The sequence below is a fragment of the Pollachius pollachius genome (assembly GCF_949987615.1).
Source record: "Pollachius pollachius genome assembly, chromosome: 20".
NCBI lineage: Eukaryota > Metazoa > Chordata > Actinopteri > Gadiformes > Gadidae > Pollachius > Pollachius pollachius.
In genome coordinates, this window is record NC_136953.1 from 2,415,320 (window position 1) to 2,443,089 (window position 27,770).

Genomic DNA, 27,770 nt, shown 5'->3' on the forward strand with positions numbered 1-27,770 from the left:
AGCGAGACGCCTCACCCTGACTGCTCCTGATGAGAAGGCTGTCGCCCTGAGTGGTCGACTCTGCCGTCGTTGTGTGAACGTGTGCATGAATGGCTGTAAGTCGCTTTGGATAAAAGTTTTGAGTTATATACGCTGGCAATCTACCTGTTACTAGGGAGCGCACAGTTATGACTATGTACTTTTTGTGTGCCGACAGTTTCCCGCTGTGTTGTGATGTTGTGGAGAGCTATAGATAAATGGACTAAACAAGTTGTATAAACACAATTATCAGAGTTGAACACACAGGACTTACCTGCTAGCTGACACTTGGTCGCCTGGAAAGGCAGCTTGGAGAACTTCTTGTGGAGTTCAAACACTTTGGTTTTACTGATCACTTCCGAAAAGCCGTGATCTACGTAGAAGACCTAGAGAGACGCTTACATTGTTACAATCCCTTTATAACGGTATGTTGGTTTATAATGGTTATATTGCTATGTGTGCTGGAAAAACTAAATTCTAAAATATGAACAACTCTATGATTGAAATGCTACTCCCCCCCCCCCCAGTTTTAAATAACGAGTATCAAACACAATTGTTTTGGGTAAAACTTTTGAATAAAAAAGGAAGGAATGACTCTTTCGATCAAATCAAAAGGCAAATGTTGTTTCAGACAAAAAACTGACGACATCTACTCCGCTGAAAGTCTTGCATTCATCAAACGAGCTGCTCAGTGAGTCGACAAAAACACAAACACAACAGTAGGCCAGATTGAAGAAAGTTGACCTTTTGAACCTCACCTTGACCTTGTCTCCCATGACCTCGCAGACCTGCGCTCGCAGCACCTCCTCCTCCTCCTCGGCCAGCACGGCGGCCAGCTGCCCCACGGCAGGGGAGAAGCATGAGGAGGAAGAGGAGCCGTAACACTCCCTCATCTCGTCCTCCATGGACTCCTGGGCCAGGGAGTAGCCCTCTCCGATGTACCTGAGGAGGAGAGCGGGAGAGGGGCGGTGGGAGCGGGGAGAAGAGTGTGGAGGTGGGGAGAGGGGGTTGAGAGAGAGGAGGTGGAAGGGTCACCAGGAAGAGAAGGGGGAGAGGGGGGAGTCGGGAGATGGAAGGGTTACCAGGAGAGGTGAGTGGAGAGAGTTAGCGGCTGTTTAGCTGTCATTCTTAAAGTACAAAGAATCCATGATGAGAAACCGGATAGAAAAAATGACCAGAAATGTTCATTGCATTCATCCATAATAATATACACTGTAACATAACATGAAGAACTTCAAATCCCCTGTTTGACACTTTTCCACCCACAAACCGAGGTGTTCCTCACCTGAGCAGCACTGTGTTGGTGTTGCTGGCCTCCACCACCAGCACCGAGGGGTACTCCTCCCGGGGGATTAGGAGTGGAGGAGGCGGAGGAGGCGAGGCCCGGCCGCTCAGCCGAGACCTCCCTGCCTCCCTCTGCTCCTCGTGCTGCTTCCCCTCCTGCTCCTCGCCCGGCGCCGAGCCCTGACGCCGGGAGTCCTCCCCGCCTCCTCCACTGCACCTCCGGTACAGGATGGCCCGCTTTGGGTTGTCCGGCATGGGGTAGTCAATGGTGCAGAAGGTGGAGAGCAGCTCAAGGTTTTCCAGGATGTGTCCGGGCAATTTGGTCTGACGAGGAAAGACGGTTGGTTGTTGTTAGCCGAGGATATTCCGGACTTGACCCTAACCCTAACTCACTTGACCCTGACCTTGACTCTGACCCTAACGTTTCGTTAGGGTTGTAAGGGTCATTTATCATTTTAATCCTAACCTCTCGTTAGGGTCAGAGTCGTTAGCATTTAGCTTCTACCGGGAGTACATTACGTTAGCATTTAGCTTCTACCGAGAGTACATCGGATATGTAAGAAGCAGGTAGCCTCTAGCCATATAAATGGGGGTCCCGACACACAAACGCCCGATTTATAATAATCATATTTCCAATTGATTAGTTATTTTAATCGATTAGATGTCTGCGACGTCCGAAATGGTTAGCTTTGCGATCGCCAAGCTTGTGGCTATCACAAGAGCTGTGATCCGCTATAGCCGAGGTTGGTGCGTGTGACGTGACGGTGCGTGATGGCGCCTCTCCACGGCAAAAACCGAGGAGAGCAGCCAGGCCCAGGCTGTTGGATTTTTTCTTCTTTAAGGTTGAAATACAGCCACACTGCTGACATTTATTTTCAACAGGAAGCTCTCATGCGGTAGCTCTCATGCGTATGCGCCTAATTGACGACTAACTGTTGCTATCACGGTACACGCTGCGCGGATCGGATCATATCTTTCTCCCCTCCGATATCCGATCCAGCGTAATTGGCCAATATCGGACCAATACCGATGCCGTGGATCGGACCGGGACATCCCATATTAAAACCCTGTGTCTTTAACACATTCACCCTGAAAACTGACCTGAGATCTTGAATATATTTATTAAAACACTGTGTCTTTATTAATTCACCCTGAGAACTGACCAGAGATCTTGAATATATTTATTAAAACCCTGTGTCTTTATTAATTCACCCTGAGAACTGACCAGAGATCTTGAATATATTTATTAAAACCCTGTGCCTTTAACACATTCACCCTGAGACCTGACCTGAGATCTTCAAGAGGCGTAGGTAAACCCTGTGCCTTTAACACATTCACCCTGAGACCTGACCTGAGATCTTCAAGAGGCGTAGGTAAACCCTGTGCCTTTAACACATTCACCCTGAGACCTGACCTGAGATCTTCAAGAGGCGTAGGTAAACCCTGTGCCTTTAACACATTCACCCTGAGACCTTCCATAGGCGTGTCTAAACCCCTGGTGAGAGCTGACCTTGTAGGTGTCCTTGAAGAGCTTGGGCAGCGCGTGGGTCCACAGGCCGCTGGGGTACTTCTGCAGCAGCTCCTCCAGCCGCCGCCGCAGCTCGGGGGTGAGGCCTTGGGGGGTGAGGCCTGGGGGGGAGCCGGGCCGGCCGGGGGAGCAGGTGGATCGGGAGGGGGAAGGGGAAGGGGAGGGAGAGTGGGATTGGGGTTGAGGTTGGTGTCGGGGGCTGGGGCGGGCGGTGGAGGTGGGGGTCCGGTGGTTGGGAGGGGCGGGGGGGCGCATTGGGGGCCTGTCGGTGGGGGTGTCCACGGGGATGGCGGGGGAGGATGGGGGGGAGGACGGGGGGGAGGAGGAGGAGGTGGAGGAGGTCGGTGGCGTGGGGGGAGGAGGTTCCTTTGCAGGGTAGAGGAGCAGCTCGGACCGGTTGCTGCTACAGGGTCTCTCTACCTGGAACACAGGGGAGGGACAGGTCAGTACAGTATCGTGAGTTCGGCTCCTCAACCAAAACAACCGCAGCAGGGGGCCGTTACAGTGCAGATGTGCGTCCAGGCCTCCAGGTCTTGGAGCACTCCGGCGGGGAGCTCCTGCTGGTACAGCTCCTTGTAGGTGTGGGGCAGCTTCGAGGCCCAGAAGCCGTTGCTGTACTTGGCCAGGATCTCCTTGAGGTGGGCCTGGACCTGCTGCGTGCCTCCAGCCTTCCCCCGGCCGCCCTCGTTGGGGCTGGATGGGGCTGAGGAAACACATATCAGATCTAGATTCAACCTGCACCACCACCACGGGGTCTCATTAGCAGCCTCTAGGGCAGGGGTTCTGCAACCTTCACCATCAAGAGACATTTCTGGTCCCTCCCGTCAAATAAAATGTATCTGGAACCACAAAACCTATTCGACCCTTAAAATTAAGATTACACAGCATCTAACATTTTATGAATAGTTATGCTACATATAAAATAACTAATAGCCTATAGTTTCTTTGTTGCATTTATGAAATGTGTGGGTGTGTGAAATGGGGCATTTACTTTGTTAAATGTTGAAACACTTTATTCAGCTTTTTTAGTGTCCCAGTATCACCAAAATAAGAGTTGGACCCTTTGAAATAAAAAGTAAATAGTTTTTATTATTTAGGATTAAAAAAAAAAGCTACATGGTGCCACTGCAGAGTCTTTCACAGCCTCATTCAACTCCAGAGCCGCGGGGTGCTGACCCCTGCCCTAGAGGCTTGAGTAGGAGCTAAAAGTATAGAAAGAAAGAAAAGAAAGAAAGAAAGAAAGAAAGAAAGAAAGAAAGAAAGAAAGAGCTTGATGTTCAATGAACTGCATTCATTTTAATCCAGATTGGGGCTGAAAGCAAACCAAAAAAGGAAGAAAAAACAAATCTTCCAGTGTGAGCCCTTAGCTATTCTACCGTCACCATGTTTTAAATCATTTGTTCTTTGCTCTCTCTCTACCTTTACAACAGGAAAACACCTCAGTCTTCATTTCATGCCGTGTACTCCATTGTATTCCTCTGACTTCCTGTCCCCCGACCAGCGCTTAATGAACAGGAGGAAGAGGATGCTTGCTAACTCATTCAAAAAGAGCCCATGTTTCAGACCTTTCAGCGTTTGTGAGTGTGTGTACTTGTCGACGAGGCTTCTTTTGTGAGATGCTTTTGCAATTCATGGGGGAGGAGCAACGATGATGTGGTGTAAAGTGTTAGGCTGGCATGTGGCTCATAAGGTAGAGCAGGTAACCAGAAGGTTGCTAGTTCGATCCCGGGCTCCTCCTAGTTGAGACCTAACCCTGACTGCTCCTGAAAAGCTGACTGTTGCCCTGTGTGGTCGACTCCGCCATCGGTGTGCAAATGTTTGAATGAATGGTTGTGCGTCGCTCTTGATAAAAGTGTCAAGTGCGTGTAAAGTGCCAGTGAGTGGAGGCGGGCCTACTGGGTGGCTGAGGGTTCCTGGAGAGGTGAGCATTGAGCTCCTTCTGGAACCGGGACGGGAGGGTCATCCTCCTGTCCAGCCTGCTGGCACGACCAGGAGAAGATGAGAGAGCATCAATACATAAATTCAATACACAATGCAAACAATACGTGAAGAAGCCCACCTGGCCCCATCTGTTTGGAGTCTGGGGCTGGGGCACATTGAGTCATCGGTGTGCTAAAGTGTTAAAGATCCCATGTCATGCATTTTTAGTGTTAATAATTGCATTTAGGGGTGCTACTAGAATATGTAAAAACATATCTTGCATAGCAACATGGAGCACCAGCAGCAAACTCTACAATAAAGCGTCTCAGCACCTCCGCCATCCCGGTCAAAGACCCCTACAGCTCTGAAAGGCTGTCACACATTCTCCCTTATATTGTGAATCCTTGTAGATTTAAGACTCAGAATGAGAATTCCCCAGAATAACAAACAATTGGAAATGCCACTGCCATTATACATAAGGGGCTATCAAACAAACAATAACAACATTTATTGAAGGAAAGAGTAACACAGTAAATTGCACACACAAGATTTCGGCCCTAAAAACATTTCCTTTTACAACCTCTGCAATGCTGTGATATCATTCATTCACCCATGCTCCCAAGGGGACATCTGGATGTCACGCACACAACCAGACGACTATTAGAGATGACGTCCATAAAAACAATCAGACATTTGAATCATCAAAGTTTCGAGGTCACTCCTAGTGTGTATCTGTAGTGTATATATATGTGTATCCGTGTTGTGTATGAATGTGTGTCTGCAGTGTGTATGAATGTGGATACAAGTGCATACACACATGCATGTGTGGATATGCACTCACACACACACACAGACAGGGTGTGATAAATACCCTAAACAGAGAGATGTGCTGATTCACTCAGCAGAGGGTTAGCGGCGCTAAGCTAGCAGAGAATAAAATAGGGATTAGTTCCAGCTCCGCTCGCCATGGCTTCCAGAGACCCCCCATTGTGGTTCAGAATGAGAGAGACACAGACACAGAGCTAAAGAGAGACAGTGGGAGAGAAAGTCCCAGAGTTAGAGAGAGAGGGAGGAGAGGGACACAGTCTCTTAGAGAGGGCGAGCGACATAGAGATAGAGAGAGGGAGTTAGAAAGAGAGCTCGAGACAGAAACACATTTAAGAGAGAGAGTATTGGCGAGAAAGGAAAAGAGAAAGAAAGAGAGGAGTGATGTCCTTTTTTTTTATAATGGATGGCAGAAAGCGACATGCTGAGTCTTTGGAGGGGGAGAAGACATTTGCAGCAACCAAAATGTTACCATAAAATGGTAACCAGTATTAGAGCAGGATGATGTATGTTAGCTGGATTTTTGTTATCTACATAGCACCATGACTCACACAAGCTAAATAATTGAATACCCACACTACCAAAAATAATAATATGAATACTTATTAATACCTAACTAAACATAATAAATATAGAGTAAAATAGATAATACATAATAACTTAGTAGATAATAATATTTGTCATTCAGACATTGTTAGTTATATACGGCACTAATAGGGATAAAAAAAAAAAAGAGCAATTCCTGATTAACAAATCAGACTTTGTCATTTTGTCAGGACGAACCCATTTGAGGTCGATTGAGAGAGTCACTCACTTCTCCGTGGGCGTGGTTGGTTTCTTGCTAGGCGAGTTCTGGTTGGGAGGCTTATTTGGATGCAGCCCAGGCTTGCCCTCCGATTGGCTGTCCCTCACGTCCCTCGCGTGTCTGAAGTCTCCATGTCCTGCCCCCCGGCCTCTGCCCCCCCCTCGGCCGCGGTGCTCCGGCTGTCTGAGAGACGTCTGAGGCTTGGCTGTCAGGGAGAGAGACGGACGTCAACGTAGGGTCTGACACCTGAAAGGCTGTCCAGACACACACACACACACACACACACACACACACAGGTGTACAGACACCCACACACACACACACATTAGCCCCAAAACCTTTTCCCGCCCATCTCTGTCTCGCTCCACTTGTCTATTCTGTCTTTCAGTCTCATAGATATATACATTGATGGACATCAGATATACTATTTCCGAAGCCAACTCTATAAAGAACATTTCCTTTCACTAGCCCTCCTAGTGTGTGCAAGTCATCTTTCTACTGTTTGTCTCTCTCTCTCTCTCTCTCTCTCTCTCTCTCTAGCTCTCTCTCCCAATGACACAGCACAGATGATCAATGGGCCGGCTGCTCGCTCTCTCTCTCTCTCTCTCTCTCTCTCTCTCTCTCTCTCTCTCTCTCTCTCTCTCTCTCTCTCTCTCTCTCTCTCTCTCTCTCTCTCTCTCTCTCTCTCTCTCTCTCTCTCTCTCTCTCTCTCTCTCTCCTATGTTCGTCTCTCCCTCTCAAGTGTTCCTCCTCTTCCGTCTCTTTCACTGCCCTTACAATCACCCAGCCTTTGTTTTATATATAACACACACTCACACACACACACACACACACACACACACACACACACAAGTCCACACCCCTGCTCTGTTGCACAGGGGAAGTTATGTATGACTTCCAAACTTAAACACCCTCAGATACACACACGCACCGCCGAAAAACACACACCTAACCAGAATGTGCACACATAGACATATGAGCACGCATATCAATTGCCTTAACGAAGAATAGACACGCAGAAAAAATCATATACATAACAACACTCAATACACACACACACTAACACCAAGTTGCTCAGGGAAAGCAGACGTAACGTCACCTCAACAACATGGAAGCACAGCCACGATTCCTGTCTCTCCAACCCGGACAAGGAGCAGACAGAGAATGAGAGAAAGCGGAGGAGAGAGAGAAACACAGTCGCGGGAGAGAGAAAGAGAGAGAGAGAGAGAGAAAGCAGACATCAATTGGTACTCAGCCTCTCTCTCTCTCTCCCTCCCTCTCATCCCCTTATTTACATCCCTTGCCCCTCTCTCTCTCTTAGGCTCTCGGAGACGTTCTTTCTCTGCTCTCTCCCTCTTACTGGCCTGTGTGGTCTCTGTTCTCTCTCTTAAAGGAACAGTCCACCTATTTTCCATGAGAAGATAATGAAGGAGCTACAGGGAGTTGTGTCATGGAGTTCAGATCCAAAATGTAATGTCAAATTATGTTTTTTTTTTATTTTAGGGTAAATTGTTTCCTTAAAACTTTAATGTTTTACATCATCTCATTTGCTAGCAAATATTTTTCATAATTACTTCCTATCTCTTCCCCATTTCCTTCCTTGTGTGTGTGTGTGGTTGTGTATCACAGCTCAGTGTTCAAGCTTGTCATATACACATGTGAAGTACACATCACATGTGAGTTCATGTGAGAGTGTGTGATTTTGTGTGTTAGTCACACCTCAAACTACACTATGTATTGTTAGTAACGCACACACACAAACACACACACACACACACACACACACACACACACACACACACACACACACACACACACAGGCAGGCAAAATAGGCAAGTCATTCATCTACTCTATATCAGAGAAAATGGCTTATAATACCAAAATACCCCAAATACCAAAGTAAGTAAATTTACCAATGTACTTTTTATGGTATGATTCACTCATTTACATTTAGGGCATTTAGCAGACGCTTTTATCCAAAGCGACTTACAATAAATGCATTTGTTACAATAAGTACATTTGTCATAAGAAGTGAAACAATATATCGCTGTTGGTACAGTAAAGATGTTCATAGAACCAAGTGCAAGTATTACAATCGCTAGGCTAACCCATTCCCCGTGTAAAGCAATGATAGCAGCTACTGTAGATGCTACACAATTAAGTACCTTGAATAAGTGCAATGTACAAGGACGTACAACATTCAATGGTGGCTGTGCATTGGTTTCTATGCAGAGTCGAGGTGAACTCTGAACAGGTGAGTTTTGAGTCTTTTGCGGAAGCTGGTGAGCGACTCTGCGATCCTGACATCGGTAGGGAGCTCGTTCCACCACTGAGGTCCCAAAACAGAGAAAAGTTGTGTCTTCGCTGATCAACCTTTGCTTGCTCTTAGCGATGGCGGTACCAGACGTCCAGCTGAGGTAGTTCGAGCTGGGGTGTGTGGCTTTACTAATGCTTGGAGGTAGGCAGGGGCAGTTCCATCGACTGCCTTGTATGCCAGTACCATCATCTTGAATCTGATGCGAGCTATTACAGGGAGCCCTTGTTCCCTTGTGAGGAAGGGCCAGATCCTGCGGCCACTCAATGGCCAAAAGTTGGAAACAATCAGCATGTTGCGACAAACTGAATGACTTATTACCAAATATTTTGATGATCTCAGTGCTGTCGGCTATGTCTGGATTAAAAAATGAATCCTTCACCCATTCAGGTAGGATACCTGCTTAGGTCTAACTGTTGTTCTTTCACAGACGGGAAGTTGAACCCATGACATGTTTAATTGTTTAAACAGTCCCGACCACCAATTCCAACTGTTCTCGATCGCTGTTGTGGTTCACAAATGGATTCATGCCATCGATTTTTCCAACAATTGCATCTAAATGAGGCCCCCTTCACACACACATACAGAAACACACAAACACACTCACAAAACCAGTCACAATCTCAACTTGCATCACCAGAAACATAACAAGTACGATGAATCTTTCCTTACCTTAACATTGTGACAGTAATGCTGTCAAACTGGTCCCAACCAAACCAAAACACAACCATATAGTTTAATGGAGCTAATCAAATGTTCTCCAATATCGGATTACAGTGTTGGTTGTGCATTCAGGAATAGTCTTTTGTATTAACCGGGTGTGAAGTTGGATTCAATACAAATGTAGATTGTGCATACCAAACTCATGGCGTGTAAATTGTAGCTTCTGACCAAACCACACCCAAATACTATTCTGATGTGAACTCTCGAGCATATCAACAAAATAATAACATAATCATATAAATCCCCTAAGAACGAGGGATGAAAGTGACTGACTCTACATGTGTAATTTTTCTAGTACTAACGTCATATTATTCAATTGTTTGTCATTGTAAAAAAAAAAAAAAAGTGTAAATTCCTAAAAAAATTTTTTTTAACATATTTAGGTTTTGATGTTTTAGTGTCTAGACTCTCTAGGTTGTTTGAATCCAAGACACAATGCACTTGGTTCACCGAGGGCCGCCTACGGACCTCTATCTGAAACCACACTTTGGACAGAATTGAGAGAAATACTAATATGATTTATTTTCTCCTTGTCCAAAGTGTGTCTCCTGTGTGGATTACTAATGGCGCATTTCCACCGGCGAGTGCGGGTCAGTTCGGTATTCAAAGGTGAGGCACAGTTCGCATTCCCACTGCCAAAAGTGGGCGTGAGCCAGACTGAGCCGTAGTGAGCCGTACTCATCTCGCAGTACTCCTCCGTTTGGGTACTGAGGCGTCTGAAAGGGTGCCAACAAGTTCGAGCTACACACACCGTCCGTTAATTAGTCGACAGAATCGTCAGTTCCGTGCGACATAGGGATAATAACAAACAAACCCAGTACCCGCGAGGCATTTCTGGACAACGGTGAAAGCTTAGTTTATTGAAGAAAATGCCGCCCAAAAGTTTGACCTCCTTTTTGGACGTCCTCCATTGTTGCTCTTTGTTCATTATGTCGCGTTCTTCTTTATCCTTGGATTTATTATCAGGCTGCACTGTGTCGGGCTACTATGAGGTCACGTTACTTACGTAGCTGCCGCGGCAATAAACCTCAACAATACACCCGGCTTAAACTTCGCCCTACCATAAGGGTACTGTCGGCAGCGGAAACGCGAGCCCTAACTGAGCTGGGCTATAGTGCTCCTTCACTACTGGGCTGAGGCGTGCTGGGCCGAAGAGTACCCACCGGTGGAAATGCGCCATAATTCTGTTCCCCATGCGAGCCACTTTCTGTGGTCTCTTTTTGTTTCTGTACATGCGGTTTTCTCCAAAAAAAGTTCGGTTTCCTATTCACATTTTTCATTTGGGATATTTTCAATCCCTGCGAATCGGTTCATCCCCTGCTGGTCGGCCCGGGCTAGCCGGCAGTCCCTGACCCCAGCCTGTGTGTACGTCCACAATGACCAGCCTCACTGCCGTTATAGCCCTATTTCACAGAAGTGTCATGGCAGGACAAACACAGGTGTTGCTATTAACACTGGTTAGGGTCTACTCCACTACCCCGGGCCTCAGCACATAAACATGGCCCACCCGTCATCAGTGCTATGAGCGACACATGTGTCTCCTGCCATGACGCCTCTTCCTCCTAACCGTCTTCCTCTTCTTCTTCACTTTCCTTCTAAAGACAAGCCCCGAGCGCCGTGCTGACGGAGGCCTACCGTTGAGGATGAGCGGCACGGCAGGCTTCACCCTCATCTGGGTGTTGACCAGGTGGGCGGGGCCCGTCCTCTTGGAGCTTCGCTGTCGGGCCACCACCTTGGCCACCTTGGTCTCTCCGCTGGCCGCCGCAAAGTACGCCGTCTGCGGGAGAGGAGGCGGGAGAGATTAGAGAGGTGCTCCATGGTTTAGTCACCTTGGTGTTTCGGTTGATACACATAGCATATCATTATATGTTTGTTATATTTTATGTTATTACATAATTGCATTAATAAATACATTTGTTCATTCTTTTTTATTCACTGATTTCGCCTTTTACCAGGATTGTAAACCAATCCATTGAGGGAGGATTGTTTCCAAGTGTTTGGAAAACTGCTATGATCACACCAGTATTTAAAGCAGGGAACCCCATGGTCACAAGTAACTATAGACCAATTAGTATCTTACCAACTGTATCAAAAGTTGCTGAAAAATGGATATCCGAACAGATTATCACACATCTGAATGCATCCTGCTTCTCATTGCATCCATTGCAGTTTGGATTTCGTAAACATCATTCCACTGAAACAGCAAACTGTTATCTTCTGGAAAATATCAAGGCTAGACTTGACAAGGGAGGCGTAGTGGGAGCCGTCTACCTTGATCTTAAAAAAGCCTTTGATACTGTCAACCATGAAATCTTAATTGCAAGGTTAACTAAATTTAATTTCTCACCTAATGTGATAACATGGATTAAATCATATCTTGCAGAGAAGAAACAATGTGTGCGTATAGGTGATAAAATCTCACAAATAGTCGAAAACTGTGTTGTGTCCCACAGGGCTCTACTTTAGGCCCCTTATTTTTCAGTTTGTACATAAATTAACTTCCTGATGCTTGTCCACCTTCTGTAACTTGTCAGATATATGCTGATGACACGGTCATCTATATACATTCTAAAAATAAGAAAAGAGCTGCAGATGAACTATCAGCTGCCATGGTTTATGTTTCTAACTGGTTGACCAGTTCATGTTTACATCTCAATATTAGCAAGTCTGTTTGTATGTTTTTTTCAAAGTCTGTTAGTTGTCATTCATAACAAAGTTAGTTATGAATGAATATAAGTACCTTGGTATAGTAATTGACTCAAAACTCACTTTTAAAACTCAAGTGAAAAAGCTTGAACAGAATCAAATTCAATTTAAACAATTTTAGATATATAATGAATAATTTAACAACTGAAGCATCTAAAATGTACATGCATGCCATGATCCTCTCAAAAAATCAAATGCTTATCACCATTGTAACATTTTAGCAAAATATGTTTTCCTAAGCTAGGAAAACATGATCAAGTTTGCTGATATATTACTAGCATACAAGATCTTCAATGGCTTAGCCACTCCTCCACTTAGTCAGTTCATCAAACAAAATCTAAATATATCGACAAGATCTTCTGCTAGAGGGGACTGCAAAATACCATACAGAAAAACATATTTTGCTCAGTCAGCCTTCTCTTATCGAGCAGCACACACCTGGAACTCCATACCAATTGAATTTAGGAATAATCCAAACATAAACGATTTCACTAAATCCATAAAGCAATGGCTACTGGACAAACAAACATGTAAACATAGATAATGTGTTACCTTGAGTGTGGTATTGCTATACTAACCTCCTTCTTGTCTGTGATTGCGAGTTTACTCACTGCTTGTTTAACTGTTTTATGTTTTTTGTTTGTTATTCTCTTCACTTTTAATCCTTTTTATTCTGGCATGATACATTACGTCTCTGTCATCTTAGTTTGTATCCTTGTCCATGTAATGTCAATGTCAATCACCTGTATAACTATATGTTGTGTTGCTTTTATGCTTTTGTATGTTCTATCTTACATCAACCTGCCAGGGACTACAGATGAAAAATATTTTTTTAACTAAATCTGGTGCATTTATATGTCTGATGTAATGGCCATGTTGAATAATGCACACTGTCCCTTTCAAATAAATAAAAAATAAAGAAATTGTTCAATTGATAGCACGATGCTTCAGTGTTTATGGGCAGCCTATATAACAAGGTTGTCTATGGAAATAGGGCTGCATCTAGTTTGACACAATATTAAATATTATTTTGATCTATTCTAGTATCAATCAATAAACATTGCAATTGACTGTTTCCCATGTGAAAGGTCCTGGGTTCGGCCCACCACCTGATCCACCACCTGATCCATCACCCCTCCATGGTGGTCAGTGCCCCTCCTCCACCCCTCCAACCCTCCATGTTGGATCAGAGCCCCTGCCCCACCCCTGCTCTACCCCTCCATCAAGTACCTCTCCTCCACGGGGGCGCTCGGTCCGCACTACAGAGGGCATGCTGGCCAGCAGGCCCTCCAGCTGGTCGTGGCCCAGCAGCCTGTGGGGTATGTGCTCCTGGGTCAGGGCCTTGTACTGGGCCGTCAGGCGGGACAGGGACACCCCGGCCGGGTTCGCCTGAAGGACCTCCCGGAGCATCTTCTTCACCAGCTCCGCGTCCGCCATCTGGAGAGGAGAGGCATGTTTATCACCCAAGGGTTTGTGCACAACGGGACCAACCATGGATTGTGCACGACCAAAGGGAGGTTAAGTGCTCTTCCAAAATGAAGCAGATCATTATGTATTAGCCTTCATCCAAAGCCGCTCACAGTGGCCTTCCTCCCAGTGGCCTTCCTCACAGAGCGGCTCTATAGAGCAGACTTTGGTGCGGCCCCAAACACCAGAGTAGACGTCGGTGTGGCCCCAAACACCAGAGTAGACGTCGGTGTGGCCCCAAACACCAGAGTAGACGTTGGTGTGGCCCCAAACACCAGAGCAGAAGTTGGTGTTGCTCCAAACACCAACACCGGGTAGTCAGAAGGTGGTTTTCTATGTGTCAATGTGCTTTATCTCCACTAGTAGTAGGAGACCTACTGGTCTCCTACCAGTAGGTCTGGTAGGAGACCAGTAGGAGACCAGTAGGAGACCTACTGGTCTCCTACTACCTGGTAGTAGCTCTACCAGACCCATACTGAGTGATAGGAGCGAGCTCTGTGAATAGGGTTGGTACTTTAATCATCATTAATCATTAATAAACTGGTACGGGTTAATGTTAAACACTGCTCTAACAATGGAGAAACACAGACAATTACTATGTTTACTGAACTCCATTAAAGTGACAACAAGAACATAGTTGAATGCTTTGAATTTAGTATGCCTACAGTTTTATGTACCGTTTTTCTACTGAACTTTATCCACACATAGCTTGCACTTGTTCTGTTCCTGAGGACTCAAATAGCCATATGGCCCACCAAACAACGTAACCTTTCGTTTGTTAGTATTTATCACAGCTGTTAAAACTTGATGAAAGAAAAGATGCTATAAAATATTGCGGCAAAACATGATGGACTTCGGCCCAGAGACCAGGGACACACCCTCAACATTTTCACTTTTCTTTCACTTTAGACTGCTCGACAACTTGCCTTAAGTGCACCTTTGACATTATTATAGTAGGACTATGCCTATTAAATGACTATTATAAAACATGTTGCAGTGACAATAACCTATACCGAGGGTACCCCAGTGTCTCGGTGGGGTGTAGTGAGGGGGCTAATATCCACTCATTGTCCTACAAACACAATAACATCTAAAAGTATTGGATATAACTAGGATAATAAATAACAAACCAATTGCATTTTCATACTATAATGGGATATAAAAAGTAAAAAACAAGTAGTGAAGAAAAGCACTAAAAGTCTTGGATGTTGCACATTCCCTTTTAGCCATGGACTAAAACTGCATTTATAACACTGAATTGTGATCGCATAGCGATGCAGAATTAATCGGGAGGGGGCGGTGACGTCATCCGTCACGCTGCCGCTCCACACCCATTCTGTCTCCTATCGTCACACAAACCGGGGTAAAGTTTCACTCTCTTTTCATCGGAACCCAGTTTTCAAGTCACCCTGTTTGTGCGACGTCCTTACTGTTGTTACTAACTTTCTAACCGGTTCGCACGCCTGTCATCTGTTTTCAATGTAATCCAAAGTGATCCGCCGCATACGTTACAAACCTTGGGTGAGGATAAAGTGACCCGAGTTAACATCAAACACAAGTTAACATCAAACCCCACCCAGCATAGCTCGGCTCACACACACACGTAGACACACGCATATACTCACACATACCATAAGACAAGGGCACAGAGTCGGTCTATACCTTGAGAAACAGACTGGGTGGTTGGGTACTGAGTGGAGGACCTCTTGCTGCCGCGTTCCGCTGTCAGTCTGTCAGTCTGTCTGTCCCACCGGGTCCTGCTGTCAGTCTGTCTGCTCCCTACCGAGTCGATCTACCGGACTCAAGCCGGGCCCTGATTGGCTGGCTGCACACCGTCCCGGGTTAATTAACATAACGTCGGGACGCAATCATCTCCACGGCGACACCCCGGACACACAGGAACGTACAACTATATAGTTCATATATATATATATATATATATATATATATATATATATATATATATATATATATATATATATATATATGTATATATGTATATATGTATGCATATGTATTTATGTGTATGCACACATATATATATATATATATATATATATATATATATATATATTTTTTTTTTTATATATATATTTATATATATATATATATATATATATATATATATATATGTTATCTTAGATTAATGGATCATATTATACGCCACATTGAGTGGTAATTCATACTTTGCAGTCACGTGACTACCATGGCTACCTGGAGGGCAACAGACGCCGACAAAATGGCGACGAACAGCGGCCAGCCAGGGAAATTGCAGCCTTGCAGATTTCCAATACTGCAATCAATCAACTATTTAGACCATAATTGTTCAAATTAGATACCAAGAAAAGATAAAAATACTCGAAACGTGTGATCCATACACAGCACCCGCTGATGTGTTCATTGCTTTGAAGTTGGCAACGTCTCGACCAGACGTGGAGTTTCGAGATATTTACATTTATCTTATAGAGAATCCGTCACCTTATACCGCACAAAAAATGAAAGCCTAAGAAAGTACGGATAGATAACTTTTTTTCAAGATGAGGGCAGAGGGATGGTTATTTTCATTTTGAAATAATCGTAATTCTAATGCTCAATTAAACGATACATATTACTTATGGCAAATTCTAATCTTATAGAAAATAATACAGTTTTTCTCCTTTTCAGATGGGATCCGGTAAAAACATAACCCCGGCTTCACTCCTCGGCAGTTAATACATCCAATCGCACAGCAACTTTCTGGCATATCGTTTTCACCTCAAAATACCAACTTTCATTCGTATGGTTAAACTGGGGACGACCTGGTAGATCCTTGATTAGGTTACTAAGTTGCTAAAGAACGTTGTTCTTGCCCGCCAGCCAGTCGTCGTGACGTCACGTGCAAAGTATGAATAGCACTGAAGAATATATATATATATATATATAACATCCGTGAGGAGCTCGGATTAGAGCCGCTGCTCCTCTGCTTAGAAAGGAATCAGTTGAGGTGGTTCGGGCATATGGTAGGGATGCCCACTGGGAGCCTCCCTTGGGAAGTGTTCGTGGCACGAGTACAATACAGTGGGGAGGAGACCTCGGAGAAAACCCAGGACTAGGTGGAGAGATTATATCGCAACACTGGCCTGGGTACGCCTCATGATCCCCCCGTTAGAGCTGGTCAATATGGCCCGAGAAAGAGAAGTCGGACCCCCTTCTTGAGCTGCTGTTCCCCCGACCCGAACCCGGATAAGCAGATTGACGATGAGGATATAACTAGGACAGTAAATAACAAACCAATTGCGATTCCATTCTATGAAAAAGTAGAAAACAATTAGGGAAAATATGTATCATTGAATAAAAACATAAAATAATAATAATAATAATCATAATAATCATAATAAAAAAATAAATAATAAAAAAAATATATACACACACACACACACACACACACACAACCACACACACACACACACACACAACCACACACACACACACACACACACACACACACACACACACACACACACACACACACACACACACACACAGACAGTCCAGTATTTTGTGCGTTGCGGCGGGTAGTAATTCCTGTCACACACCGGATGTTCCAGCTGTCTTACCGGAAGTGTCCGCGGTGTACGTACTTCCTCTCTGCTGTCAACCCTAGTAGGTTTCCAAACAGTCCTATTGTTCCGTCTCTCTGTTACTAACTGTGGACACAGCAAACTATATACGAAATACATACAGCTGGGACCAGGTAAGAGTTAGTATGAGGACGGTTCATATGACCCGCTGTCACCAGCCCTGGCCCGCCACACACAGCTAGCATCGATTAGCTCCGTTGCTAATTTAGCCTATTTTTAATGAATTATTATTTATTATATTTATTGGTGTAATGTAAAGTATGTTCCTAGATCCCCCTCATTCTCAGCATATACTTGGTTTGTGTTGGAGAGGTATCACTCGTTAAGGTGTTTTAATGCCAGTGTAGTGGTGCCTGAGGTGTCAGCTGAGATGGACACATAGACCTCCTAACGTGTTGGACTTAATCATTATGGAGGTGTATTCATTGTGGAGTTGTATTCCTTATGGAGTTGTATCCCTTAGTTGTGTTCATAATGTGGCAGACAGGTCCGTCCAAGATGTCCATTGAGAGTTGGCAGAGTTAGATATTTGACAGCTCGCCCCTCCCTACAAATATTTTCTAAATCTACGAGGAGGCATGTTCACATTTTGTTTTCCCCATCGAGTATATGATCTAAAATCAGCTCTGTGGTGGGTGAATGCAGTACAATACAGATTGCCTCCCCCTCTCCAATAGCATCCAAGACATTTTTACTTTTAGAAGATATGATGACACTTTGTACTGCATCATGGAGACCCCTCCCCCTTTATCCTCTTCTCGTCTCGTCTTTTCCCAGAGAGATGTGAACTTGATGATAGGAAAGGAATTTCTTTAGTTTAGCACATCTATACTGAGATATAAAAATATTTTCTATACAAGTGCCATGGCGTTAAACAGGAGGCACTCGTTTACCCCGCGGGTAAGTGAGATTACATATTGAGTAGTATACTTTCATTGAAAAAAAATAAATAAATTAATGCTAGCTTTCTTTTCTACAAATGTTGAAAGAAAAGGGATACGGACATCCGTAGACAATACTTACCTGAATCTTGACATGTAGCATTGTCCTTTTCTCTGTGAGTTGTCAGACAGGTTTGTAATACACATTTAAATATGTTAACCATTTCTGTGAAGGACATTTTGTTTTAATTTAAGTGTATCTCATAACCATTCCCTTCATCTAAAGGCAGTGTTTCTTCCTCTATGCTGAAGTACGAAATGAAAAGAAAGCCTGTCTAGTTTCCCTATCCTGTATATCAATATGACTTCCAGGCAGCGTGAAGTTCACATGGTCCCGTCATATGAGAGGGTTTCAGGCTGCTACATCTGTGGCGGTCCGCGTCACTGTGAATAGGTGTCTTTGTTGTCAGGGGGAGTTCCTGTTTTGTGTCTATTGCTTGTTTTACTGCCATATGACTTGTTGTCTATGAGTCTGTTGTTTGTCTCCTCGACACATGGCTTGAGGCTCTCCTCCCTCGACCCAGTGGTCACTACTGAGTAGCTCTGTTGTTTACCGCTGTTTACCCTGCTATGGGAGGCGAGGAGTTCACAGTGGAGCTGGCTCCACTGGAAAAATGTGTCACATGCTTTTGCTCTTTCCTGAAAACTTAGTTAACCTTATTCAGTGGTGTTTGTTATGAAACTTGAAACTCGCTGTGGTCTAGTGAGTGTCAGTTGTGATGGTCATAATTATATATAATGATGTACAATAAATACATTTACTCCTCTCCTCTCTTCTACTCTCTGCTATTGCCTCTCTCCTCCCTTCATACCTGTTTATCATCTCTTCATTGTCCTCCAGCTGACCAGCCCGTTGATCAGCAGAATGAGCAGTGGAGGAGGGATAGAGAGTGGGAGGCCCGCCAAGGTAAGGGCCATGTATACATTCTCTGAAGTGTACCACATGGGTGTGGAGAACATGTGACCTATGTTGCAAAAATACCTGGAACAGTTCTTAGTGATGAATACTTACTTCAACAACACAAACCTACCCCAATGTCAGAGCTCCCATTAGCTCATGTGCCTTAGCTTAGGTAAGACCCTCCACTCTTTCTGTCTCTGTTCAAGGTCGGCTCCGTGGTGGAGGTCATCGGGAAGGGCCAGCGGGGCACTGTGGCCTACGTGGGCGCCACCCTCTTCGCCTCGGGGAAATGGGTAGGCGTCATCCTGGACGAGGCCAAGGGCAAGAACGACGGCACTGTGCAGGGCAAACGCTACTTCACCTGCGAGGAGAACCACGGGATCTTTGTCAGACAGTCCCAGGTAATGGAAACGTTGAGTTGCTCTGAACCGTATGAGTTGATTTGCACCTGTTGGCGTCTTTCACTAGCCAGGGGTCCTCACCGCAGAGCCAAATGCGTGGAGCTTGAAGTCAGGCTCCACCTCTCTGGACCAAGCCCAGCGAATTTGGTTTTACGCTAGCCAATCAACCCAGTTATGATTAGGGTTGTGGTAAGGTTTACAGGCATAAGGTTATGGTTAGGTTTAGTTGTTTGTTGTTGAACACTGAGATAAACAAAAAAGCTGTGTATGAGCGGTGTTGTATATGCAATGCGAAACACACTGTGGCGTTATACTGAGATGCTTAACCGTCACTCTGAAGCAGAGATAAACCATAAATAAATCACTGCTCATACGGAGCTCCACACATCCAAAAACACACCGAACCGTTACACTATAAGTTTCCCGAGAAGCATAACCCTCTCTCGGCCGCAGTCAACCACCGCCCAGACAGAGCTCACTCTTCAGGGCTATAGATAGAAACTACTTGAACTTGTGCTACCCATTAGTATGAGTGAGTTGGGGAGGGGCTGGACCCAAGCCGGGGGTGCAGCTGGACCTAGAGGTGGAGCTGGACTAAGTCAAGCTCCAGCCATTGGCTCTGCAGTGAGCAGCACTCTCACCAACAAAAAAAAAAAGAGAAAAATATACCAACATAGCTACAACATAGCTACTGTGGTGGTGTTCAAAAGAATCACACAACTCAATATGATTTTAAGTAGTTTGAAATCATTTGGTCAATATTTCGACACAATAGGCAGATTATAAAGTGTTATGCTCTAAACAATAGCCATGACAACCATAAAAGCTAAACCAAAAATTCATGTAGGTCCTATAGTATCTCCAAATTCACTGTTCTATTCTGTCACAGGATTGATCCAGAATGGTTCATGTCGCACATCTTTTCCAAACCTCTAAGATGGCTAAAGTCTTCCAAAAGTAAATACCACTACAGTCCGTCACCAGTTAGCATCCCTCAGTGCGTTTACATGGGACAGCTACATCGGATTAAGCCTTATACCGATTTTGCTACTCGAACGGACCGTGTCAATTATCCGAACGTACATGGCCTTTAAGAGATCGGATAATGGCCGGAGCATGGCTGAATCCGCTACCCTAGGTGGCGCTGTAGCCCTTTCAACAAGTGGTTATAGTGCCACTCCCGGTTGACCTCTACGTCCCAGCAACAACAAACACAGGCGGCATTCGAGAAAGATGTTTTCAGTAGACAGCTGTCAGTTCACTTCGGGTCCATGTCATTTCTCCAACGCTACATTGTTCCTACCTCTCGGTCGTTTGTGGACTCCTCTGGCGGCGGAGCAGCGGGAGGAGTCCAGCTGGAGGAGTCCGCATACGACCGAGAGGTCGGAACAATGGAGCGCCGGAGAAATGACATGGACCCAAAGTGAGCTGTCCCGCATACGGCAACAATCCCTTTCTCCTCAATGTAGCGTTTAAAACTTGCCTTCACTGTCAAAGTAAAAAAAGAAAACCCACTACGAGTCTTTGTTGTGGAAGTACAAGAGAGTCGGAAAACCCGACGTGGTCTTTAAGATTCATAATATCAGAGAATATCCTCGTCAGTTCGGTCGCGGCCCAATGAATGAATAATGATCATACGATCATTATTCACGTCAGAAGAAAAAAACGTTTATTTTGACAGATGTGACCGATGTTACTACTTTACAACCTTGTTGATGACCAACGTTTAGGAAAACATGTACTTTTAATTCAGCCTTGGGTGAAATCGAAGCGTAGTGTGTACTGAATGCATGTTGATGATGTTAGGGGGTGTCACTTTAGAGGGGGTAATGGCATGACACCAGCTTCCTCCATCTCCTGCGTCACCTTTTTAAGTAAATCGCGTTTCTCGTTTTCCGACGGCGACAACCATAAACATATAAAGAAATAATTAAATATTTATATTTATAAAGAAATGAGAATTGTTTATATGTCTATGGCGACAACACGACTACGGTCTCCTTCTACTTCCGGCTCGCGTCCCCCGGCCGCAAGATCTCGAGCATGGACAGAACGCCGACGAGGGTTTACATGCAGGTAGAAACCGGAATATGATTGAGTTATCTAGGTGTTCTTATTCGGTCTCTCTTGTCCGTTCATGTACCGATTTCGGTCCGAAGTAGATTGGGTAAAGGTGTTTACATGCATTTTAAAAGTCTGGTTGAGGTCTTATTAGTTTCTTATCCGATAATGACTCTGCATGTAAACGAGTAAAGTCTTTCAGTTACCGGGATATAAATTAGGCAGAGTTGGTACCCAGGTGCCTTTCAGGTGGCGAGACATTTTTATTGGCTCCTTCAGGGAGCAGATTTTATTGAAAAAAAAGATGCCTGTTCAACCTTAGATATAACATAACAGCAAAGGACTGATGTGTTAAACGCTGGCACTCCTGTCCTGCATCCTGGCTCTGATCCTCTCTATCGCCACACCCTTTGTCTGCTTGTACTCTCATCAGTAACATAGATTATTTGTTTTTAAATTACATGACTTAATTTACATGAGTGCAGACACACTCTGATGTGTGCACACATCAGAGTGTGTCAGCACTTTTTACCTCATGATTCTTCTCCTCGCTAACTCGCTCTGATTCTATGAGCCATAACTGCAAAGCTGAAAACATGACCCTTGTTGTGGAGGGACTTTGCAGATTCTACCCGATACAACCAAGCACAAACAAACAATACCTGGGTATTAGAACAACAGCACTCACAAACACACAATATACGATTATTAGAACAGCACGCACAAACACACAATACCTTGGTTTTGCAACCGAACGAACAAACACACAATATCCGATTATTAGACCAGCACTCACAAACACACAAGACCTGGGTATTGGAGCAGCACGCACAAACACACAATACCTGGGTATTGGAACAGAGCGCACAGACACCGTGGCATCACTGCGTTGCTCTAAAAGATGGTTCATACGACTATACACTGCTGCCTGCGATTTGATTCCCTGCCTGTTTGTTGTTGTTGATGTTGTGTCGGGTGTTCTTCAGATCCAGCTGGTGGAGGACGGTTCGGCCGCCACGTCACCAGAGACTCCAGACTCTGTCACCTCCAAAATCCCCCGGCAGAGAGGTGAGGGCCAGTCACACCACTCCTTTAAAATGGAGAACACCTACTGCCAGGCATCATTCATTATGTCAGCACACATTGGCATATTGTCAAAATATGTTTCTGTAGCATGGATATATAGACTGGGTACCCCCAGCCCGTTCTGCCGGCGATTTGAATTCGCCCTGCAGCAGGGTCTGGAGAGGAACAAATCCATTTCTTTCTGCTTCTGATACGCTTTTACTGGAGCCAATCACCATGCTGGCTTTCCCCCTGGCATGCTATTGGCTGGTTGAACACAATGACGACAAGGCAAGCAGCCAATTGCGTACAGAGTCATTTGAACTAGGCCCGTTGATCACGGCTCTTGTGCTGAAGAAAATGACAGCAGCTTCCCCAGACCAAGCTCAATCTACGATTGAGCTTGTTCTGGCAAAACCCTACATTGTCAAACACTTCCTAACAGGACATAAGTGGTGTGTGTGTGGTGGACATCACCAAATTTAATTCTTCTTTGCTCTGTCTCTCTCCATCCCTCTCTCTCTCCGTCAGATATCCCTGAGACTCCGAGAGCAACCAAACAGGTACGATTATAAGAGAGGGAAAGCCCATGCCCTAAATTTGCATGGTTGAAGCACAACATTTGAGTGCGTGTCTCAAAGCAGTCCACACAGGCTGATCTTAAGCACAGAGTTTCCGTGGTTCCTTCCAAAGTCTTAAATACGATTGTGTCAGGTCTTAAAAAATTATTGAATTAAGGAACAAAAAAAAAACTAATGCAAAAACTGAGCAGCCCGGTTGGAATTGATCAGGGCCCCCCCAGCTAGTGTGTTGCGGGGGCTAGTGGCGTCTCCTCTCGTTAAAAAAATAGCTACTTGTTACTGTTAACGTTCACTTCACCTTTATGAGTAAAGGCAACTTCAAGAAGATCTGTCTGGAAAACTACGCTGCAACTTGTGCAAGAAAACACTCAAATCAGGAATATCTGCATATTCGTCATTTACTACATTACAGGCACCTATAAGACGTGGTTACATAAATTACAAAATTATAATGTTCATTTATTTACTTTGCAAGTAAATCGTGGACTATGATTTTCCTTCATATTCTTCTTTTTGTAGATATGGAGGTGAAATAGTTCTTAAATTACATTCATAATGGCCTTAAAAAGTTTTTAAAGTCTTAAATGAACCTTGACGAAACCTGCAGAAACGCTACAGTAGCTGTTGGTGAATTAGTAACATGCGTACATAACATAACATGTTAAGTTTAATTTGTTGGCGCCTCTATTCTTTTAGTTGTATTGCTTTTAGAGTGTTACTCGTGAGCGCGCAGCCAGCAGGTACTTTTGTGCGTGCCGTGGGAGTTGACTGCCAGTGTGGTGACGTGATATGTTAATGCTGTGGAGAGCGGAATTAAAATGGTTGTTACACGAGTTGACTGCAGACTATTGTTAGATGGCTAATTCTAAAAACTACAAATTGCCTCCGGGTTTTGATGAAGCGAAGTCCTACGAGAATTGGAAAAATGAAGTGGAAATGTGGAAACGGGTGACGGACTTCGACGGGAAAAAACAAGCGTTAGCAGTAGCTCTATCGCTGAAAGGTAGATCTAGGGATATCGCTCTGGAAATACCATCTGACGATCTGGATAAGGATAATGGAATGACCACGTTGATTCAGGAACTTGACAAAGTCTTCATGAGAGAAGAAAAGGACCGGGCTTATGAAGCGTACTCTGAGTTTGATCGGATATCACGGAAAGTCGACGTCACGATGGGGGAATATATTGCGGACTTTGAACAGAAATACAACAAGATCAGTAAGTTTAATATGGTTTTGCCCGACGCAGTTTTGGCGTTTCAACTACTGGATACAGCCGTTCTCGATGTCAAAGACAAGCAACTGGCTTTAACTGCATGTGGAACACATACTTTTGCTGACATGAAAACGGCGCTCAAACGAGTGTTCGGAGAGAAGACAGAGGGGAAAGCGAGAACCATTAGCGTGAGCAAAGACGCTGTATACTACACAGACAACAGAAGAGGCCAGAAGCCCAAAGTAGCCAAGCTCGAGGACCACTTGCAGGCACTAACCCTGTTGATAAATTCGGAAGATGGGCTAAGTGTGGTATTTGTCAGAGCACATACCATTGGGTAAATGATTGTCCACACAAGAAAGAGCATGTAAAGATGACAAGTGAAAATCAGTGCAGTGAAAACCCTGATGAGTGTAACATAACACTGTTTTCCTAGGAATCTGATTGAGATATTCATGGTTGAAGCTCTAGGCTCGGCTGTAATTGACACAGCTTGCACAAGAACGGTCTGTGGTGAAAAGTGGCTCGATAACTATGTGCAGGGACTGGATGAGAGCGAAATACAGCGAGTGATAAACATGGAGAGCAGCAAGCCTTTCAAGTTTGGACATGGTAAAGTTGTACACTCCATTAAAAAGGTCAAGATTCCAGCTAAGGTAGGGAAAGCAAAATGCTGCATTGAAACAGAAGTAGTACCATGTGACATCCCTTTACTGCTAAGTAAAGCTGTGCTAAAGAGAGCAGGAGTTGTTTTAGACTCTGAGAACGATACAGCAGCCATGTTGAAACAACAGTTAGCTCTAGAGGTTACATCCTCAGGACATTGCTGTATAAACATATCAGGTAAAGTCTTCCCAAGTGATACACATGAGGACATAGTGTTAGCTATTACAGAAAATATGACTGAGGAACAAAAGCACAAAGCTTTACTGAAACTTCACAAGCAGTTCGGCCATGCCTCAGTTGATTGACTGAAGGAACTGCTGATGAATGCTGGAAATGTTGATGATGAGAACACGACTATTTTGGAAGAGATAGTGAGCAAATGTGAGATATGTCTCAAGCACAGCAAGCCGAAGCCTAAGCCTGCTGTTGGCGTGCCCATGGCTTCTCGATACAACGAGACTGTAGCAGTGGATTTACATGAACTAGAACCAAATGTGTGGTACCTTCACATTATCGATCATTTCACTCGCTTCAGCACTGGTAGCATCGTCACCTCCAAGAAGCCAAGCGTGATAGTGAAACACTTCATTCATTCATGGATTAGCAGGGCTCCAGACTAACTTTATGCGTTGGTTGCACTGGTGCGCCTAACTTTTATTTTTAGGTGCACCTGCACAAAATTCAGGTGCACCAAATTTTTCAATAAGGTCACCTTTTATCGCTCTCCATAACTTTCATATAATGTGAATGATTTTTCAACAAGAATAATGGTGCATTCCAGGCAACCCGTAACCCGTGTTTTCACAACCTTCTACCTGTGAAAATGCCCTGGAACGGCAGACAAACCTGCAACTCACTACCCGTGAACTCGTACCAGACCGATTCACTCCCAGTTCCAGCTCGTAACTTACGGGCTAAAAAGTGTCCCTGGAGCACAGCATGAGGTGTAGAGAAATGCTTGTCTTTATTTGAAGCACAATTATATATAAAAATAAAGTGTTTCAAGTTTTTCTCTGAGCTGAAATGGAACATTTAAAACTAAAAAATTAAGCAAAATAAAACATTTCCAAATTAAAGGGCTTGTGCAGGTAATTCAGACTCTCTGAATAACTACTCTCAGTAGTAGGGCAGGTTGGAACAGTAAGCTTAGTTTTTTTGAATGAAAAAACATTTTATGTTTTTACCTCGCTTAATTTTCCCCCTCTTTTGTCACGTTTATTTTCTTTATCCGTTTTAGTTACTCTGGTGCTCAGGTCGTTTGCAATTTTTAAAAAAAACACAAGCAGTGAACAGGCCAAGAGCCAATCAGAGGCAAAGAACCGACCAAGATTTTTCTCTTATTGGTTTAGACCACGATATGATCCTACCATGAGTAGGGATGGGGATCATTAATATTTATTGATATCAATACCATTTTCGATACTCCTTAACGATCCAATTCTTTATCGATACCACTATCGATACTTTTCTATTAATTGTTGGAAATATGGAGCGTTTTTAGTGATGAGGAAAATATTTAGGAAATAAATAATTGCATTTTAAATTAAATATGTAATTCTTAATAAAAATTGATCAGTAGTTTTAGTTATATAAAATAAAATGATTAGAGCACTATACAACTGTATTAGTAATACAAAAACATGAGTAATACAGTATTACCATGTTTCTCACCAAAAACTCAATTTTCCGTTTGTTACATTTGAACGCATCATGATAACCTGACAGTCGTTTAACTGAGCCAACTTCAACACATCATCACGCAGCACATCTGAAACTTTTTTTTAGGTTTTAAGATAACTAGCTTGTATGCTGCTGATTACAACACCGATTTCACAATTGGATTACTATTTTTAACTGACGGGACTAGCGACAGTATCTGTGTGTGCGATTACCGCTCGTAGATTGAGTGGATGATTAAGACGGGCCCGTCTGTGGTGTAACAGGAGAAGGAGGAGACAGAATCTTTTCAACTCGGAGACAGTCGAAGGTACTGCATTTGGTCTTTATTTGATGCACAATGCTAATGTGCTTGGCCTTTGAGGTTGTGTTCCCCCCTATACGCCCGTTCAGCCATCCTTGCGAGCAAAGTTAACTGCCAGACTTCACTTGTTTTACTTGTAATACCTGTTTGCCTACAATTCCATTCAAAAACATTGGTGGACACACTGCAGTGATTGGATTGATTTGATTTAAATGCGTGACGCGACTCGAGGGACACAACATTACGTTACAGGACCTACAAGACAAAAAAAACAATAATTGAACGACGGGACTCTATGATTTTCGGGTTTTGAAAAAAGTGGAACCGGGTCCTTGATAGAACCGGGTTACGATCCCCATCCCTAACCATGAATGTAAGTTTGATTACAGGAGAACACAGAGAGATGATGCGATTGCGAAGGAAATTATTTTTTTCACCCGGGCAGCGTCAGGTGCACCAGTGCGACCTATAAAAAATATTAGTCGCACCCTTAAATATGCGATTTAAACCCTTAAATCGCAAGTTACAAAATTGGTCGCACTCTGGAGCCCTGATTAGTGTCCACGGTCCACCGGAGCGGCTTTTCAGTGATAATGGAGGGGAATTTAATAATGAAGAAATGCGAGACATGGCTGAGAATTTCAATATTGAGATAAAGGCTACTGCTGGCTACAGCCCTTGGAGTAATGGTTTGCTGGAGCGCCATAACCAAACACTCACAGAAACACTGTTGAAAGTTAAAAACA

General features: G+C 44.2%; 2 protein-coding genes across 8 annotated transcripts in view; one reads left to right on the forward strand and one right to left on the reverse strand.

Annotated features, from left to right (window-relative positions):
* The window catches only part of tdrd7b (tudor domain containing 7 b), a 29,064-nt gene extending 13,682 nt beyond the window's left edge, over positions 1–15,382 (reverse strand). Inside the window, exons 1-10 of one of the 4 annotated variants that reach the window (XM_079757838.1) lie at positions 15,254–15,382; positions 13,355–13,561; positions 11,054–11,195; positions 6,390–6,585; positions 4,727–4,809; positions 3,334–3,533; positions 2,813–3,250; positions 1,304–1,626; positions 777–960; positions 293–404 (exon numbers count right to left, since the gene is read on the reverse strand). In XM_079757838.1, the coding sequence (XP_079613964.1) occupies positions 293–404; positions 777–960; positions 1,304–1,626; positions 2,813–3,250; positions 3,334–3,533; positions 4,727–4,809; positions 6,390–6,585; positions 11,054–11,195; positions 13,355–13,561 (1,885 nt within the window). In that variant the 5' untranslated portion in view covers positions 15,254–15,382. Of the gene's footprint in view, positions 1–292; positions 405–776; positions 961–1,303; positions 1,627–2,812; positions 3,251–3,333; positions 3,534–4,726; positions 4,810–6,389; positions 6,586–11,053; positions 11,196–13,354; positions 13,562–15,222 lie in introns of all 4 variants that reach the window. The other 3 variants (XM_079757839.1, XM_079757841.1, XM_079757840.1) reach the window with 3 other exon arrangements.
* A 1,788-nt stretch (positions 15,383–17,170) lies between these two features.
* The window catches only part of LOC307091234 (dynactin subunit 1-like), a 33,479-nt gene continuing 22,879 nt past the window's right edge, over positions 17,171–27,770 (forward strand). For 3 of the 4 annotated variants that reach the window (XM_079758169.1, XM_079758171.1, XM_079758172.1), the window contains exons 1-5: positions 18,061–18,111; positions 18,994–19,059; positions 19,260–19,454; positions 22,502–22,583; positions 23,112–23,143. In XM_079758169.1, the coding sequence (XP_079614295.1) occupies positions 18,076–18,111; positions 18,994–19,059; positions 19,260–19,454; positions 22,502–22,583; positions 23,112–23,143 (411 nt within the window). In that variant the 5' untranslated portion in view covers positions 18,061–18,075. Of the gene's footprint in view, positions 17,325–18,060; positions 18,112–18,993; positions 19,060–19,259; positions 19,455–22,501; positions 22,584–23,111; positions 23,144–27,770 lie in introns of those variants that run through there. The other variant, XM_079758170.1, reaches the window with a different exon arrangement.